The sequence below is a fragment of the Copidosoma floridanum genome, unplaced genomic scaffold (assembly GCF_036245765.1).
Source record: "Copidosoma floridanum isolate Cflo_tuat_1 unplaced genomic scaffold, Cflo_Japanese_pri ptg000007l, whole genome shotgun sequence".
NCBI lineage: Eukaryota > Metazoa > Arthropoda > Insecta > Hymenoptera > Encyrtidae > Copidosoma > Copidosoma floridanum.
In genome coordinates, this window is record NW_028321884.1 from 1,457,337 (window position 1) to 1,476,996 (window position 19,660).

The following is a 19,660-nucleotide window of genomic DNA, read 5'->3' on the forward strand; positions in this document are numbered from 1 at the left end:
GTGTTGTTTGTGTGTATGTATATATATATACATCGGCAGTCTTGTCCGTGGTGGGGCGAGCGGAGGGGCAGAGGCGACCGGTTTGACGCGTCCGACTGTGCCACGGAACGCCGCCTAGTGGGGGCAGTGGAGGGGAAGCGACGCCCCCCCCCTACCTCGCTGACAAGCGAGACTCTGTCGGGCGTGCTTGGGCTAGCGGCGTCCTCGTCGGCTATCCGTGTGCTCTCTCTGGGAGCAGAAAGCGAGACAGAGCAGCGCGCGCGCGCGCGAGAAAGAGCGAGAGGTGCGCTTCCCCGGGACTTGGCGCACTAACACCTTCCCTCCGCCACCGGCGGAGGTGTGGGGGTGAGGCCTCGGAGAAGGTGTCAATCCTAGCGCTGCTCAGTGACCATCGCGGCACCACCCAAGTAACACCTTCGATTCTCGCGTCACCGGCGCCGTTGCACCTCGTTTCCGGAGGCGCTTGCAGCAACAAACCAAACGCGCCACCACCGCAGTATCACATTGTATACCTCGGGGTGCGCGTCTGTTATCACTGGCAATTATCGTATACACATTATTATTTACATGCACCAGGCACGCAAGCTCGTCGCTGTTCTTGTGGACATTCTCGTCACTTGGTGCATACGTTTACAATAAAGTAACAAATACGGTGTGTAATTAAAAGTGCGTGGGTGGATGAGTTTAGTTTAACGCACATAACCTCAAAGAGGCCAGCGTCCCAGCCGTGGGGTTGAATTGTGTGGCCCAGGTTGATGCTGTGACAGTGTACACCGTGCATGAGACGCAGAATAGAGTACACAAGCCAGGCCGTTGTACCGTGGTCGTCTGTCGGGAGGTGGTTCGCCGGCCGTCGGAAGCGTCAACCGGCGTTGCCTAGAATATTTTTGTTTCGCGCGCGACGCACACTAAATCTGCAAAGAGAAATAAAAAGGGGGAGGGTTGCATGCACGCACGCTCACCCTAACCGTTTCTCCGGCGAGCCTTGTTAAAAAAATGCGGTGCTCCCACAGTCGTCAACCTTCGTTTCACTCAGGGTGTCCGTCTCCCCGTTGTGATGAACTGTCGGTGTGACAAGTTGAGTTTTCAGTGTCAGTTGCGGTGCGTGCAGCTAATGGAGCAACGCAACGTCAACGAAAATGACGACGACGATGGAACTGGAAATCACCAGGACAAAGTGCTTTTGCTGTCACAGTTTTGTGGGAGGCACCACACGGCTTCGCGATAAGAGCGACCAAGGGGCATCATCTCTGGTCTTCTCTTGAAGAGAATACGCTAAAAATTTGTTTTATTCAACGCTGGACACGAGATACAACATTTGCCGGATATAAATAAAGAGTGAGTGAAAGTGCGTGTGTGTACGTAATTATGTGCGTGATACATATCAATTGACAGTGTTCCTGAGAATTATTCGGAGCACCCGTGTGGCTGCCAAGACAAAGTTAACTGACTCTGACAAATTTGGCTGTCTGGCCAATGTTGGTACAGAGCATAATAAATATAATAAAAAAAAAAAAAAAAAAATTACAATAGACTTTAGATTGGCGTAACAAAAGTATTAAAAAGCGTATCGAGGGTGTTTTTTGTAAGAACAAGTGGAAGAAGAAGAGTAGTTAATCGGAGGGCCCTGGACAGTTGAGTCACTCGAAGAGTTAAATCTCGCGCGACTCGCAGGGCAGCGCTGCACCGATTCTCGATGAGATTCGAACAGGATACAGCGTGCAGGGGTACCCACTGCGCCAGCACTCCGCTCCCACCGGCCGCCTCTCTGCAGCAGCATCAACAGACCCACGATTATCACAATCACCATAATCATCACCACTACCTGTCCCACCAGCTTCACCACCTCCATCAGAACTACAGCAGCCACTTCCAGCAAGTCCTTGCCCAGCAGCACCAGCGCCTCGCCGAGCTGAGCCACCCGCAGCTGCTACCGCGCGCCCGGCAGTCCCGGAGCCCCGCCGGCGACACGGCCGCCGTGGTCGCAGCAGCAGCCACAGCTACCATCATACCTGTCCGCGAAGACAACGACTACGAGGAAAACAACAACAACAACAACAACAACAACGAAGACAGCAGCAGCAGCAGCAAGGACGACGACGACGAGGAAGAGGAGGAGGGGGATAAAAATCGTGACGGACCGTCCCCGGCCAAGAGAAAGCGCCACGAGCAGCATCAGGAACGAAGCAGTCCGGCCGCTGTCGCGCCTGCACCAGCCACGCAGGAGCCAGAAATTCCCGAGGACGCCTCCCCAGCCGGCAAGACGGTGCTCAAAACGGAGCAGGCCGGCCCCGGCATGGCGTACCCAGCCCCGGCCGCCGCGAGCCTCAGCAGCAGCCGGCACTCGCCCTTCGGGGCAGCGGCGGCCGCGGCGACGTCGTCGTCGTCCAGCGGTAGCCTGATGGTCGGCGCCTCGCAGCCCGCGGCCAACGGCAGCCCGAGCAACGGGCGACTCTTGCTGCCGGCCCCGGCTGCCCCCAGGCCCACCGACTTTAGCGTCTCGTCGCTATTGACGGCCGCTACCAGTCATGCCCCGCACTCGGGCGGCGGTGGCGGCTCCTCCTCTCAGGACAGCGCCTCGCCACCACCCGGGGCCGGGGGTCCGAGTAGTCCGGCTGCCGTGCCCGAGAGCCCACCACCGCCCCAGCGCTCGGCGAGCGATCCACTGTCGTCGGCCCACCACCCGACGAGCGCCTCGGTGGCCGCGGCCAACTACTTTGGGGCGGCGGCCCTCGCTGCGGCGGGCTTTTACAGTCCGGGGCCCCACCTACCCCCGGCCCCGGGCTCGCCCACCTCGGTGGCTGCCGTGGCTGCTGCCCACCACCTACAGAGCAAGGCCATGCTCGCGGGCACGCACCACCACCCGGCCTTCAGTCCCCATGGCATTGGGCCCTCAGGTCAGTCTTGCCCCCTCAAGATCCTTATATTATCGTATACTCTTTGCACCCTTGTAACGTCAATACATTTACAATCGTGGCTACGCTCGTCCGTTTTTTCGATTTTCATCTCATTGTTAAAAGCATTCCGTGGGTGGATTTCCAGGCGGTATGGCGTTGTTGAGGAGGGGGGGGGATTCGGGCGCGCAGCCATAAAAATCGCCATTAGGCTGGTAGTGGTTTTATTTTTGTACGGCCCATCTTTGAGTGTAATATTATTCCCTAGGCTTTATTTTTTTCCCCTCCTTTTCGAGGCTGCAAAGTGCCCAGCTCTCTTTCGTAGTCGAGGCACGGACCGATCGGTGGTCCGTGAGGAGCGGCTACCGTTTGTAGCAGCTAACAATGATCGTTAGAAAAGTGGACACTGCTGCTGTACTTTTTCTTTTTTTTTTTTTTTTTTGTTTTAGAAGCGCGTGCTTTAAAATTCCGAGGAGCCAACACCCTTTTTTTTTTTCTCTTTCGATAGGCTCGACGCGCGATTTTCGCGCAAGCTATGCCCGCGGAATGCCCAATCGGCGCTGCTTGGCCCCCTCGTCGTGCTGGTGTGTACACACATTTCGCGGCTTCCAAAATTTATATCCGTGTGAATTGACGCGCGAGAGGAGAACGAGCCTTACTTCGCTCCGTCCCTCTTTCGGGATGGGTACACGTGTCACCTCTCTGCGGTCTGCCTTGGCTGATTTTTGCACGGCAGCTCACCTTCGTATGTCAATCCATTTTGTTTCTCCGACCTTTTTCTTTTATTTTCGTTTCGAGATATCCTTAACGTTATATTAACTCGCAGACGCGGCTGTTTTCATTTGTTTCAGAGCACCGCAATTTCCTTTTTTTTTATTTCTCTTATTTCTTTCTTTTTTATTTTAGCAAACGAGAGAACCTGTTTTTTCAAACATGCTTCCAATATAAATGTCAATCATTGAACTCTTCTTCCATTGGCTCTGAAGCTGGAAAAAAATTCTAGAGCGACAAATTGTTTGTACATCATCACTTTCATAGCCATAGTTTCTAATTTTCTTAAATTCTTGTAATTTTTTTCACCCTTCTATTAGTACAAAATTCCCAAACAAGATTTTTAGAGGAATCCTTCCAAACAATTATCATATTTGATAACCAGTGCGGGCTATGAAAAATTGCAAATGATTGGCGATTGGATAAAATTGAATGAAAGTAAAAGAATAAAGCGTTTCGGTGAAAGCAAGTGAAAAAATGTTGTTTCTCAGTATACGTACAGATGAAAAATAAATCTCAATAACGCCTTCCTCTCCGAGCTAACGCTGCACTTTCTCATAGTCACGAGGCAACGTAAGAAATGTAAAAAAAAAAAAAAAAATCCATGCGGTAGCACGACAGAAGAAAGCAAGAGATGAGGTACGGACGGACGTGTCCACGAAAATTTCGCGAAATTTTTCCAAGAAGCGGCGATAAAAAAGGAGAGATAAAACCCCGGAATGGTGTCTTCGGCGTGCCGCGGGCTCGGCGATTAATCTTACCAAGGGCAGCATCAACAGCACCACGCACGCATGTGCATACGCGCTCTCCCGAGCCTAGAGAAAGAGCGAAAACGCTCCGCGCATTCGGAATGCGCTCCCGTACGCGTAATTCTGCCGGGCTCTCGCTTACTTACGGCCGCTATAAACAAAAGCGAGAGAAAAAAAATCGGCGCGACGAATAAGGCACCGCGCAATTCTCGGGGCTTCGCGTTGCACATTCACAATCGCGCGTCACCATTCGTATTCCCGGATATATCTCTCTCTCTCTCTCTCTCAAACTATGTATGCCCTCCGCTCTCGAGCGATCCCGGCCGATTTCCCCTTTCGCTATTAGCATCGGACAGCTCGAGAGGAATGCACCGAGCCTTCGATTGAAAATTAAAAGTGGAGCTGCCGTCATCCCCATCCACCCGAGCGATCGACGGTAACGACTTTGACAGAGAAGAGGACGCTCCCAGCGCCTAATACGCGATGATTGCCCGTCGGGCTCGAAAGGCGATTTTTACGCCACGAGGCGCTTTCGCGGAATAAGTATTTGCGGTCTCGCTCCGGGGATTCGTTTTCTTTCGCAAAAACGTGAACGTGAAAGCCAAAATGTGCGGTGCGCGAGGAGCCTCGAAGATATACGTACGAATCGCATAGGGGGCGGGGGTAAGGCAATATATACGTGAAATGGCGCAACGCGCGAGACCGTCGAATAATTTCCATCCACATTTTCGTCAAAACAATGGAAATTTTTATGTTTTCGTCGGCAAAGGATCAAAGGCCACGCAACGAGGCTCGGTTACTCCTCGCTATATATATATAATTATATACACACGCGCGCACTTGCAAATATACAGACAGTCGCCGTAGCGAGGGGCATCATCGCGGATTGAGAAATGTGATTCCTCGGACGTGCTTCCCCGTATGTATACGCGTACCATGTGAATCACTCTCTCACGATTTTATTCCGATGCGACGACGACGAGCGTGGCGCAGCGCGAATAAATTTACCAGGGGCATTGTGTGTAGCCTTGCCGCTCGTTCTGTATGGGGATTTTCGATTCATAATGGCAATTATTCATCCGAGCCGGCACTGTCTGGCCGTTACGTGTTTTCTCGGCCGAGCCTCGAATTAATCTTCCGGACACTTTGCCATTATTGCGTCGGACGTGCAGTCGCCGATACTGTAATTTTCCTACCGTGTTATTTTTCCGCGTGGACGATGCTAAACTACACGGATTATCGTCGCGCGGATCCCATTACAAGCGCCGTGTATGGTTAAACGGTAATAGCTGTAGTTTCAGTAGCTGTCAACGAGTTAGGCCCAAAGTAAAAATCAGATTACATTTTAGCTTATTACGTTTACTCGATGCCTCATTATACGTTTGAATCGAAAGCTGCGTACTCGTTTCATAGTTTGACAAATTACGTTGCAGATTTCGTGACTTGACAAAAATTGTAAAATGCCGAGAGGTGCAGAATTTTTACAGGACTTGGTGCACTTAATTTGTAGTACGACTCTGAGAGTTATATTTTTTTAGATTAAAAGTTTGGTTCATCCTTCAAGAATTTTTGTATGTAGAGACAATACCATTAATAATTATCTGGTGTCAGTTTCATCTCTCGCTAAAACTATTTTAAATCTGCAATAAGTAAAATGTTAGCTTCGAAATTCGATTAAACTGAATAACAAACGTTTTAAATTTTTTCATAATTTAAATGTATCTCTTGCTTCTTAAAAACACAGATACGATGAATAAGTAGTTAAACATAGGTATAATATTCCTAAAATTCTTATGTTGACCATCGCCATTATCATAGCGGTCACTTAATTTTTATTAGTCTCGAAAACTTGATAAACTGTAACATTTTACGTGACTTACTTAACTGCAACTGAAATTTTCAAAGAATAAATATATTTCGATGTGGATACAGGCTGACTGTCTATTGCTTTTTAGTTTTCATTTCATGTAGAAACAAAAGTTAAAATAGATATTTTTTGTAATTCAAGGCATTGCTGCGAAAAAAGTACAAAGTTACGTTTGCAAAATATTAATAACAAATTTTAATATTTCTTTCACAAAAGTGGTATGACATAAAAAGAACTGCCCAGAGCTCGAAACTTTGAACTAACTTTTATAGTAACAAGTAGGTATTCAGTGAGAACAACAATGGCTCAAATAAAAAATAGTCACTCGCACCGATACCTGCGTGTATATTATTACGTATGCGCCGTTCGATCGTCGAGGTCACAACTGCGTCGTGAGACCATTGCCGAATATATCGTTCAAGCGTGTCATGTGACACAGCCTTGCTGTGCTTCATCAATTATTTTTCACGACACAATTGTTTTTTTTTTCCCTCGGTATTGCACAATTTTTCAAATTCATTTGCCGATCACAAAATATTCCACCAAGCCATTTAGTCTCTTGGTACTTAGCTGTAGGCTTCTTTTTCTTCCTTTAATAACCAACGTGTTATTTTTAGTTATTTTTTTTTGTTCTAAAATCATTTTTTAATTTTACCGTTTCATATCAAAGTTATGCAGCAGCCAGTAATTATCGCTCGAATCATAGCAATTGTACGTATTCCTAGTTTGAGCTGATTTATTGTACGTTTTTCCCATACACGGATGAGATGAGATCTGTTAAGTATAATATCTGACAACGGTATAGAGCAATTAAAACTACAGTTTAGTTATTTTGAAAAATTTTTTCAACTACAACGCACTTGGACCCATATTCTTAAGTCTCATTGAAAAGCGTTGAAGAATTTTTTTTTGATCTGAAATAAAATGGCCAATCATCGCCCAAACGTCCCTATATGCTCTGCGCTATGGTATCTTAGCGGAAAGATGACCTAAAAAAAATCTGGAAGCGACAGAGAAGGACACTCCGGAATTCCGATGACTTCAAATACACCTATATTAATCTGCATGGTTTTACCACCACGCGTGAGCGTAAAGCTGTCCCGTCGCGCTTTTTTCCTGCTCCCCGATGGCTGAATACACCAAATTATGTAACACGCACAAGTATACGTATAGGGTCGCCGAGTGGCGGGTATATATAGGTATGCGCTTTCGTGCACACGGGCAAGTAAATGAGGGCCGCCTAGCGCGAGGGAGCGAGTCGCGGTAAGTCTTTTCAACGCGATAATTATAAATTATCGGGCAAGCGAATCGTTTCGCTCGACTGGCTTTCGTTTTCTTTTTTTCTCTCTCCTCTACTTTTATGCTCGCTCCTGCGGGGCATGCAATCCTCTGGCTCCTTGGATCCGAGAAAGTGGGGGGGAGGGCTGCTATCCGCGAGCAGCCGAGTGGTTAAGCGCCTCCATTGATCTTAATTAAAACCAACTCTTATAATGTTATGTACATCATTTTTCGTTTCCTCGTTTTTGCCGCGCCAGTTTAGTTGCACTGGCGCCGTGTGTTATCTATACGTGTATACATGTAGTTACCCAATGCTTTGGGCACGTACAATGTATAAAGGGATGCAACGACACAGTTGCAAGGTGTCGACGCGTTTTTTCAATCAATTAAGTACAAACTTGATTTTACTTTCTCCCTTTTTTTTTTTTTTTTTCTTCTACATATGTCTTCCGATACTTGTCACTGTATCGCCGTGATTCTTGCTGCTGCCATATGGTAATCTCGTTCGAATGTATTTTAGTGTTTTTTTTTTTTGTTATAATATATCCTAGTCATTGACCGGAAATCGCCAACGCAAGCCCACGTGAAAATTCCAGTCAACGTTGATCTCGGGCGTTCGTAATGAGAAACGTCGCGTTATTCATCCACCGATCGATCGACGAACAGAAACCAGTGTAACACCGACTAACGAGTTCAACGATGATTTCGAAATCGGCGTATGTCGCCGCGTATCGTTACACGCGAGCTACATACGCCTTAACACGTAAAAAGCGCGTAAATAAATACCTACTTATTCCCGACTCTCGAGCGGCGATGTACTGTGTACACATAGAGCCAAACGTGTTGGCGGCTGTGCGCACTTGGCGATGCAACACACACACACACATGTTGGGATATATACGTACATCCCTCTTGAATCGTCGGGCAAGGCTATATAAATATACATGTTGTTGCTGAGACTCTGAGTGATTGGTGTACATGTTACAATATACCTTTAACGTGCGCTTCTGTTTGCGCCAAAGACAATTGTTACCGATGTCATGCATTGGTCTATCGATCCGCGCGAGTTCGTCAATTCTATTTTTATAAGCTCTAACTCGCACCCCTTTTGGCATATCAACCTTATTCGCTATGTGTATGACCACCTCGAACCTCGCTCTCCATTGGTATGTGTATTGTTCCGATTGCAAGCTCGCGGGTAATTGCCTCCTCCCCAAAAGACGCGCTCTCGTGCTTGTGTTCACCTCGCGTCGTTGGGTATATTATAGAGCGCGCGTGTTGTATGGGCCAAATTGTGCTGTTACAGTTTGCGCATGCGAGTGTGGTGAGTGAACAAATGGGCGGGGAAAAGAGAAAAAACACGAGATAGCTACTCACCTCCTCCTCCTCCTCCTCCTCCGGTTCGCGGTCCGAGGACCCCGGCTGCCGGTCTTGAAACAATAAAAATCTCGGGCCCCGTGTTCCCCTGGGCAGGAGCAAGGGCCCGCTCCCTCATTCAACGCGCGTAAGTATTATTCTTTGGCCGTTCCGTTTGATCCGCTCTATTCGTGCCGCCGCGGCTCAACCCTCGACGCACGTAACCGCATTTACTTTCAGGCTCTTTGAGGCACGTCGCGGTGCGCTCTCGGGCCCATTAGGAGAGAGCCCGAGGGGGGGGGAGAGAGAGAGAGACGTCAGAGACAAAGGAGATTTTTCGGCGACGTTTCATTCATGCGCTCCTCCTCCTTCCTTCCTTCCTCCCTTCGCTTCTGGGCGCGTTATTCTTTTTTTTCGCATCTTCCGAGCCGCAGTCGCGACGAGCGTACGTAGCTTTTCTAGCCACAGATAGGCATCTTGATGGGCTACGTGACGCGAGATCTCTCGGGCCTTTGGCTGAAACGACGCCTTCTTCTTCCTCTCGAGGCGAATTAAAAAGTCGAGGCACGCATGAGACACTTTTGGGCCGGTAAAACACGTGTAGGGGGGTGCACCAGTATAAGAGTTGTATTTCACGATTACGATTATTATTATTATTATTATTTTACGTTTCGCCGGGGCGCCCCATTCATGCGCCGGAACCTGATTGCAGCACCCATCCTCCTCCGCTTGTTTTCATTCACTTTTCACTTGGCCAAGCGGAGCACGATCCGAAAAACGAGTCTCACTCGCCCCGAGAAAGAGATGTAAGGGCCTCCCGAAACCGGACGATGATTTTTGGCCGCTGCTATGAATGGACGCGCAGCTACGCTTCCGGAATTTTTAAGTGGCCCCTCCGAGATGACGAGCGTTTGTTTAACTAGCTACTGTGCCGCCGTTGTTGTTGTTATATTTGATCATACATTTCTTGAGCCTCTTCCTCTCTCGTTGATAGTAGCAGCAACAACAATGGTACTGGTCTGACTTCTTCTTTTTTTCCTCCGCGTCCACACTCGAAGCGTCCGAGGAATTTCAATTTTTCGGGGACTCGGGCGAATCGCCGCTCATCCCGGGCTCGGAACATCTTACTTGCGTCGGGCCCAGCTATACCAGAATGGAAATTTTAAGGTGTATATTTTTTTTTTTTTTTTTTTTTTTTTTTTTTTTTAATAAATTTATTCCGCTCGCGAGTCAAGCAGAGATGCTGCATCGAAACGAGGCGGCTCTGGTTTGAATAAAAAATGTCGGCTGCGCACCTGTAACTCGAACGAATTAATATGCCCACGGGGAAAGATATAGTCTATATTATATAGTACAAGAAACGAAACTCGTTAGTCAAAGAAAGTGTCCGTGTTATTTTACAGGACTGGGCCTCGGGCCTCAGACGACGGAGGAGGCCCACGCGGTGCTGGCGGCCGCTGCGGCTGCGGCCCTTCACCATCACCATCACCAGGGAGCCGGAGCGGCGGGGCCGGGTGGCATGAGGCCCCTGAGGCCACCCCTGCCCCATGGCATGCTACCCTCGCCCCACCCGCTCGCTGGCCACCATCCGCTCGCGGGGCCGCACCCGCACCTGGTACCACCACCGCCGCCCGAGGAGGACGGGGTCGTCGACGATCCCAAGGTCACCCTCGAGGGCAAGGAGCTCTGGGAGAAGTTTCACAAACTCGGCACCGAGATGGTCATCACGAAGAGTGGCCGGTGAGTATAGCTAAATGTTCACACTCTTCCCTTGTACGTATAATCAATCAACCTGTGACCTCAAATATTTTGTACACATATAAATATACATGATGATATGGATGTATATAGCTGCAAGTACCGAGAAGGCGTAATATTACGATCCTAAATGAATGTCGAAGACGGGATCCACACCAATTTATAGGCGTCCACAGTCTGATGGTGGCTATACGCGTGCACGGTGGGCCGTGGAATAATATCTGTTGGCTCGATCTTGCCAAGCGAGCTCTCGACCGCGGGTGACGATTTTCGAAAATAATATCATCCTCCGGGCATCTGTCGCGCCAGGCCTCGGGTTTTTATCGGGTTTCAAAATCACGAGCGTCAACTCTTGCCAACACCCCTCCAATTTACACGCGCGGCGAGGCTGCAGGCGCGACTTTTCTCGAATAATCGCATCTATTTTAGCCGCGCCGGCCTGATCTCTATCTCGTACGCGCGCTCGCGTCAGTTTCGTCTCCCTCGCGCTGCTCGTTCTTGTACTTTATCTCGGGGATTTTTTTCCGTGATTGATGCGCGGGGTATACTTGAATCAAGCGATGCTTTTGGTCTTGAATTGAAAAATAATAATAATAAATGAGTATCGATTCAATTGCACGAGCTCTTGGCAATTGAATTTTTATTTCGCAGGGCTTTCGTGAAAAAACTTTAATTCCATGCACTATCCCAAGTGGATTACACTCTAGTACCTATATACTGAAAAGCACCGGAGCTTTTAAAGTTTTACGCGGATTTAAAACTGTACTGAAATGCCGCGTTATTGGCAGGCGCGTATTAACAACATGTTATATTATCTCCGCGTATACTGCACGTATACACATATAGGTACTGCACGGTTAATCCCGCGATTAACGAAACGTTCGTCCCATCATGGTTATTTCGACATTTATTTTTACACGCTCACCCGCAGCGAGGGGATACATGTATTATACATACGTTTATTTATCACTATTATTTTGTGCTCTTATGAAACAAAAACAAAAAAAAGAAAAAAGAAATCTCTGCCGGGGATTTTCGGACGGAATCGCGATCTGTTGCCGATAATCCGTTTATCCGTCCGACAGAGCTGAGGAGCTCGAGTATACCCACTGACAATAAATTTCTAAAATCAAAATCTCCCTCTCTGGCCCCTCCACCAACGGTATCAGCTACCACACGGTATAAGTAGGTACATAATATACAACAGCTGCACGTGTATGTGGTGTAGGCACGTGTGTACGTGTACAGAGAGAGAGAGATTGGCGCACACACTCTCTTGAGAGGGAGAGAGAGTTGCAGCTTGTACACACGTAGTAGGTACTATGGTATATATATACACGGAGTCAGGCAGGGGTCGATAAGCTCCGCTCTCCCATATCGAAATCGCGCCTTATCCCTCCCTCCCATCGACACATGCAGCGATGAAAAGTTCTCAAGCCCTGGCTAGCGAGCACATAGCAAGCTCTGGAGGGCACTCCCCCGCTGCTTTTGCGCGCGCACATGGGCTCTTTCTCTCTCATCCTTCTTGTTCCTCCAACCGCCAATACACTCAATGCTACCTATATACCCATGTGCATGTATTATATTTTTTTTATATGTATATATATACCCCTTCTCGTATGGCAAAAGAAGAACCTATAGCGCCGATAAGCCTCGAACGCGGCCTTCGTGGATTTTCATCCGCGAGTGTCATCGCGCCCTTACGTGTGTGTGTAGAGGAAGAGTATCGAGGAAGCCCGTGCAGCGCGATTTCTTCTCTCTTTTTTTCTCCTCTCTCTCTCTCTTCTGCTCTTCTCCTTTCCCCTAGTTGTTTTCTCTCCCCCCTCCACCCTTCCGAGTCGCGAAAGTTTATCGCGAAAGCGATCGGGTACTTTTGTACCTGCTCGGGGCGTGCCCGCGAACGCTTAGGTCTTTTTCTTTTGCTTTTAACCCCCTCTGCACGGACGAGAGCACTGAATGACGAAAAAATGATTAACCGCGGTGTGGATCAGCATTCGCTGCTCCTGTATTGTCCAAATTGGAGCGCGAGAGAGCCATTAACGAGACAACGGGCAAGCACGTGCGTTTCCGATGATTACCGTGTACACATTTTGCGCTTGTCCCGCTCGATCGGGGCCCCGCGTCCCGGCGTCGCCTCCGTTGAAACGATATCGCCCGCATGCAGTGTGCAGGCGTTGTTCAAACCGTTGGCGTTGCTCGGCTAAAGCTCAACTTGCTTGGAAAGAAAAACATGGCAACGCTGCCGATCCGCTGCTGAGTAGAGCACGCATGTCAGCGGTTGTTACTGCACCTCGTTAGCTCAATGTATACGTAATTTGGAATGATAACGTGTTTTTTTTGTTTTACCTATTGTAACTTGACTCGCGGAAGTGAGCCTCGATTCGATGCAAAACACCATTGCCAGTCGAGCGGGTCGCGTTGGTGTATTTTAAGAAAAGAGCCCAAAGAGAAGCGAATTTGCACGTGTATTGTATCGATGGCCCGAGTGGATATATAGTTCCTGGCACTGATCCATTTGGTCAGAATCGTTCAGTTGTACCAAATTTCATTACGCCTCGGAGACTTTGTTGTACAGTGCGGGGACACTAGGAGTACTTATTTTGCCCACAGACTGTGGCTTTTCATCAGAAAAATGGCAAACAAGTCATCATTTTATAAATAGCAAACGCTCTTTCGGAAAAACTTTTGTTTACAAGTACACCGCTCGTGTCGTTTATTCAAAAAACTGATAAAAATAACTCCCGGGCGAATCAATAATTTGCTGATCTGCCGACTACATAATGTCGGCATAAACATCAGAAACACCCTGTTATTAAAAACAAAATGTCAAAGAAAAACCTTGTCACGCATCATTTTCGGTTTTCCCCCGGATCGAGGAGGGGAGGACTCGTTAGTTGCTTCAAGTATTCACGATACGTATTGTACCTATACCACTAATGTGGCACCAAAGCTCACCCCCTTTTATATTAAACAGAGAAGAAAAAAAAAGGAAAGGAGGGATGGAGGAAAAGTTCTAGCAGCACAAAAAAAAAAGAAGAAGGGTTGGCGGTGGTGTACATGCACACCCACACACATCTTTCATATTTAATGCGCAACGCGTGCACGTACGCTGTACCTATATGTATATATACTTGATGGTACGGTGTGTATGGTAGGTTGCTGTCGGCAGTGCGTGCCGATCAAACTTTTTCCGAGCCTCTGGCGCTAAAACGCTCTCGCGTGTGCACGCGTGTGTACCTATAGGTGTCGCAGCTCACCTGAACACACAGCTGCCACCCCCTTGACGCCGGGGCTTCGATCACTCTGCTCAAAGCTTCTCGCCATGACTGTCGGCGCCGTAATATATAGTATGGATTTTGCCCGCGCGTGTACGTGCCCCCCCCCCCTCTCTGTGTTTGTTCAAGCTGTTTTTCGGCTTGTTGTTTTTGGTCAAGTTGCATGTTTGTATAATCCGTTGGAACCATAAGTTTCCACCGTCCCATGGATGGCGTTATTTTTTTCACTCCTTTGACCAATATTTAGCTAGCTTTGGTTTTGCTTTTCTGCACATTTGTTAACAATTTTCAACTCCGGCCTATGCTTGGGAATTTTCAATCCCTATAAGTCACGATTGGTATAAACGTAATAAAAAATGTACATTTTCCAAAGTCATCGATTTTTTTTACAGCTGCAGATAATAAAAAATAAAAAAAAAAAAGGGAATAACGACGATACAGTGGAATGAAAAATAAAATTTTATGAAAGCTGCGGATGTCGAAGCATGTGTGCAAGGAAGTATATAGATGCTTATCGTGTATTTTAGCTCGTGCCTCTCTATGTACACAAACCCACGCTCGTACTTGTTTGATGCGGCATTAAAAAAAAAATACTGCGTGTGTTTACTACACGGGATTCTAATGTCGGATTGTATCAGCCCACTACGAATTCGCCGGTGCAGTGTATTTTTCATGCGGATATATGCGTGTATAGCCTAGTTGATGGGGAGGTCGAGAGCTTTGCTCGAAACATGCGCATATTATACATATAGCTCTAAAAGCGAGACACGAGAAATCAGACTCGAGCCAATGATGTGAAAAATAAAATTATAATTTGATTTCGATGTACTTATATATTTTACGAGGATGATATATCAAAAAAAAAAAAATTGTATCCACGTTATGGTGGTGTGCCATCTCTCAAAAGTGGTGGTTTATCTTCTCTTGTTTTCTACCATAACAATTGTCACCTGGATGCCGATCAAAAGCTTCGGAATCCCAAAAAGCTCTCTTTTGCATGAAGCTTTTTTCAAGACTCCATTATTATCGTGATGCCCTTTTTTTCTGATAACGTTTCATTGATAATCACTCAATTCGATGGAAACCTCAAATTAAAGTGCAGTCGTTTCGAGCATAATCACGATTCGCGAGCTCATCCATATCCTTCAGTCGAGAAATTGGGAAAAAAAAATCGTGCGTCGGGGGCTCGAGTTAACCACCCGCGTACTTATGACGGGGAGGAGAGAGTACACAATCACTCGAGAGTAATGAATTTATGTAGCAGCGTCGTCGAGGCGCGCAACCTGCACCAGCTCTCCCGGGAACTTCTCGGGAGGGAGTAAATCAAAACGGGGGCCCGCGTGAAAAATGAAAATTCAAGGGTGCCCCGTATTATTTAATCACCCTCGTATTTCCTCTCCCTCGGCCACGCACGGAGATCGTTCTAAATCAATCCGTAAATCGGGCCCCACTCGGACGGGACGACGGGCGCCAAGGCTGCGCGTTATTACCGAGTTTTATATACGTGTACCCGTAAACAGGAAGAGTCTCGAGCCTCCGCCGCGGGCTGGCCCCTTCCAGGGAAGACCCCGGCACCGGAGAAATCACCCATCTCCCGGCGCACACATAACAACAGTGCTCGATAATTATACACGGCTCGAAATTACGAGCGCACGAGGAGGATGAGCCCCTCTCTCCATCCAGCTTTGCTCTCTCCCTCTTGTACTACATATATGTATATATACATTACATACACGTCCGTCCGCTGGCGTCGTCGTGTGGTCTACGTCTCAATATCGCCTCGCTGCTGCCATATACCTCCCTGCTCCCCACGCTCCACCAACTCGCGTCCACCTTCCTGCTCCTCCTTTTTCACCCCCCTTTTTCTTACAGGTATATATAATATACTCACTCCCCCGGTGCGCCCGGCTCATTCAGCTTCCTCTCTCTGCTGCTGCGCGTACACACACACACACACACACCATGTGACGTTGCGTTTGGTAGTGGTGTTATACATGGTATACATATATACGTTCGAAGCTCCAAGCACATGCACACCCCCCCCACTCATATTTTTCATTCACCGCGAGAGTAGCCATGGTATACGTGCATGCACTCTTGGCACGGAATATATGTACATGCACTCGTGCCCTCTCCCCGGCACATCGCATCCACATTGCTAAAAGGGTTAACCCGGCACAGAGAGGGTAGGTATAGGTCTTTGGCAAGATTATAGGTATTTACTTGGAAATTTGCAACGATGAGTGCGTGTACGTGTACTTGTGCGATCAGAAAAAAAAAAAGCAATACATAGTCTGCAGAAACCTCCAAGCTTATACAATTATTATTATGTAGGTGACGTGGGTGAAGAGGCATGCGTATAATTACCTATCTACACGTGTAAAGTGTGGAAGCAGTAGGGGTTGCTGCAGAGAGCGCACTACGATGATATATACGTGCAGTCACACTTGCGGAAAGGAAAGTATAAATGTAATGCATCTGGAGAGCGTGTGTGTGTATATGCATGTACGTATGGAGGAAGTCGGGAAAAAAAAGTGGCGAGCGGGGGAGAGACGAGGAGGACGTGGTGTATATGCGGGGCTGGTTAAGTATGGGGGCCGAGTTAACGATGTTTGTTTTATACATTGGCAGCCCCTTCGAACCTGTAATCTTTCTAAACGAGATATTACCGGTGAAGAAGAACCGAGAGAGGAAGCGCGCGTTGAGTCGAGAGCAGCCGGCCAAAGTGAGAACACGGGGAGAAAAAAGAATCGGACGCGAAACCCCACACTCGCGCACGCACACTCGCGTTAACTCGTATAAGTATATAGCTGCACGCGGAGATGGGAGAGAGACGACGAGCCCGAGGGCCCGAAATTGCAAGCCCCCCCCACCCCTCATCCTCTTCCTTTCCTTCCTCCTCTGCCCATATGTGCATGCTTGGTTGTTCTCCACCTCGTGTGTGCATGTGTGCCGCCTCAGGTACTTAAATTACCAAAGGGCCCCATGTGCATTCGAGCTGCGGGACTTGGGAATATCGCAAAGTTCGCTTGGACCTCTTTGTACGAGAAGGAGAAGAAGGAGAGCGAACGGTACGAGTCGAGGGAAAGAGAGTCAAGAATGCGTTGGATGGAGGTATTTGGACTTCTGTTTTCGTATATCATTCGCCTATTTTCGGTGGGACTCATCGCGCGATAAATTGTTTGTCTTGTTCATCGGCTCAAAGGTGCACCCCACCCCCCTGCTCTACTTATTGCAAAAAAATCGATTGAATCGCCTACTGAATTATGGCTAAGCTGATAAGTATATTGTGATTGGCAAAAAGACGAGACATAATCGTTTATAAATAATAGTAATATCGACACCCTTGACCTGTACCCACATACGTCTGTATAGGTGTACATAATATTATGTAGAATCCAAACTGGTTGGGCCTGCGGGGGTTATTTGCCGAGAAGCAAACGTATGCCTACATAATTACAAGACACGCGAGAGCACGTGGGAAGATTTTGCACGTCGTTAACAAGAGTAGTGCCTCCGTGTACGTATACAAGTTAGCTCCTTGATTCGTATCCGCTTTGTTTTGTGGAATTCCTCGTAAATATATGTATTTTTTTTTTTTTTATGAGCATAAGTACATATGTATTAAAGAAAGTAGTCAGTGCTACATGTAGGGTCAGAGGATCGGAGCGTCAAAGCTTGACCCTTCCCACAGAGCATTAAAGTACATTTATGAAAACGCGGAGGTTGCCCTTTTGTCCCTTTTGAAGCCCCATCCCTATCTGCTCGGGCATCCTGCAGCGGAGGGTATATCCGTAGCAAGGGTAGAAAGTCACTGTGGCAAGCAAACATTCAGGCAGAGTTTGCCGTGGGGTCGACTCTTTTTTTTTTTTTTTTTTTTTTTCCTCCATCCCCCTCTTCATCCCCTCGTTTCCTTGTTCTTACTCGCTTGCTCGTTCCGCCGTAGCTGCAGTCAGCCTCGATAATTAGCCGCGTGTGTGTATAGAGTAGAGTCGTGACGTAGAGTTGAATGAAAGAGAAGAGCGTGGTGAGCGCTGATGGCTGAAAAGTTGCCCCAGAGAGAGGTGACGTTGAAGCTCGAAGCTCAGCGTGTGCGTGCCCCAACTTTCGTTTTCTCCTTTCCTTCCTTCCTTCTTTCTTTCTTTCTTTCTACCTACATTATACTCACCGCAACCCCCCTTCTGTGCAAACCTACGGAGGAACAAAAATTTTTTATTCTTTTTTTTTTTTTTTTTTCATTCCTCATATAGGTTTTCCCGCATTTACAGCAGATTAGATGACACTGTTTTAGTGGAGCAAAAATTTGATGCCGAAAAATATGTATATAGGCAAGCATCGCCCACGTACGTGTCAAATATGCAAAAGTAGGAATGCGAAACACAGCTAATACGGCATATCGGGAGATTGTACTCCCTCGCCTGTAGTCAGGGCGCCTTCTTTTTTCCCTTTTCCCCTCGAGCAAAGGCTGCATATTTAACTTTTTCTCCCCCGGACGCGTGGGTATCGCGAATTCTTCCTCCTTCAGTTCCCTCTCTTCGGGCTGTACAAACTTTTTTCCTCGGGCCGCCTCAAACATTCCCATCCGTTCTAATATTCCTCTTGAAGGCACTTTTTGTGTGTGTATTTATGTACCTGTCTTGTAGGTGCCGTGTGACGAATTCCCTTTTTTGCTCTCTTTGTGCAAATATACCTTTACACACCTACGCAGACCAGATTTCTTACATATCGCATGAATCCGTCTCTCAAGAATTTGCTCGCGGCTATGATACGAGTACATGTATATACCTTATATCCAACCTTTCGACTTGGCTCTTTTATTTCGGTGGTATAGCGCCTCCCTCCCATTCCCCGCAAGTTTTGCGATATTGTCCTTTTCGTTCTTCGCGACTTTTTGTCATGGTGCACTCACCCTCTGAGTGGCGAATTAATCCTGATAAACGATCAATGGTCAATAGCTGTCACCACCAATCACCGCTCACCTATATATATAAAAAAAAAAAAAAATATTCGCGTATAGGTATTCATGTATAAGCTAATGCAAAAATACGTAAGATGCACGTTAACCGCGTCTTCGTTCTCTGGTATGGCGTGTACCAACTACACGGGGGCGTCTTGATTATTTTTCTTCATCCCTCGCGCGCCACCGCTAAGTAGCTGCACTGCAGTGGCACTTGACGCGTCTTGCTTTACTTCTTTATCTCACCAACCAGACAATATGTACCTACACGAAACTACATATATATATACAGGGGTAGCTGTAGCCATGTACACACACCCTGCAGCCTCGCGTCTCGGCGCGCATTTTGTTCCCCTTTAAATGCGCCCGCGTACCTATACATGCTCGTATACATGGATGTAATATACCTCTACAAGCTTTTCCTGTTCTTTTTTCTCCTCTCGTTTCGCACGCGCGCCCCTCCACGACCTTCCCCCCTACCCCGTTTCTTACGCCAGCCGGGCAGGGAAGAAAAGCTCTCTCGCCGCGACAAGACGCAAGAAGTAAGCTACTCCTGCTCTTTATCATTTTTTTTTTCTTTTTTTTTTTTTCCCTTCATGCGCTAATTAAGCTGCTTAGCGCTAGGCGTGACGCGGCGTCTTCACGGAGGGAGCGCGCTTTGCAGATCTCATCCATTCTTCTTTAATGCTTGCACCTCGCTCTTTAGAAAGAACATCGCTTTGGTTGGATAACCATACACACACACATGTATAGAC

At 47.6% G+C, this 19,660-nt stretch overlaps 1 protein-coding gene across 1 annotated transcript in view; it reads left to right on the top strand.

Annotated features, from left to right (window-relative positions):
• The first annotated feature begins 1,696 nt into the window (after positions 1 to 1,696).
• Positions 1,697 to 19,660, top strand: part of bi (T-box transcription factor bifid) — an 85,120-nt gene continuing 67,156 nt past the window's right edge. The window contains exons 1-2 of the mRNA XM_089588840.1: positions 1,697 to 2,897; positions 10,319 to 10,655. Coding sequence (XP_089444966.1) covers positions 1,697 to 2,897; positions 10,319 to 10,655 — 1,538 coding nt within the window. The remainder of the gene's footprint in view (positions 2,898 to 10,318; positions 10,656 to 19,660) is intronic.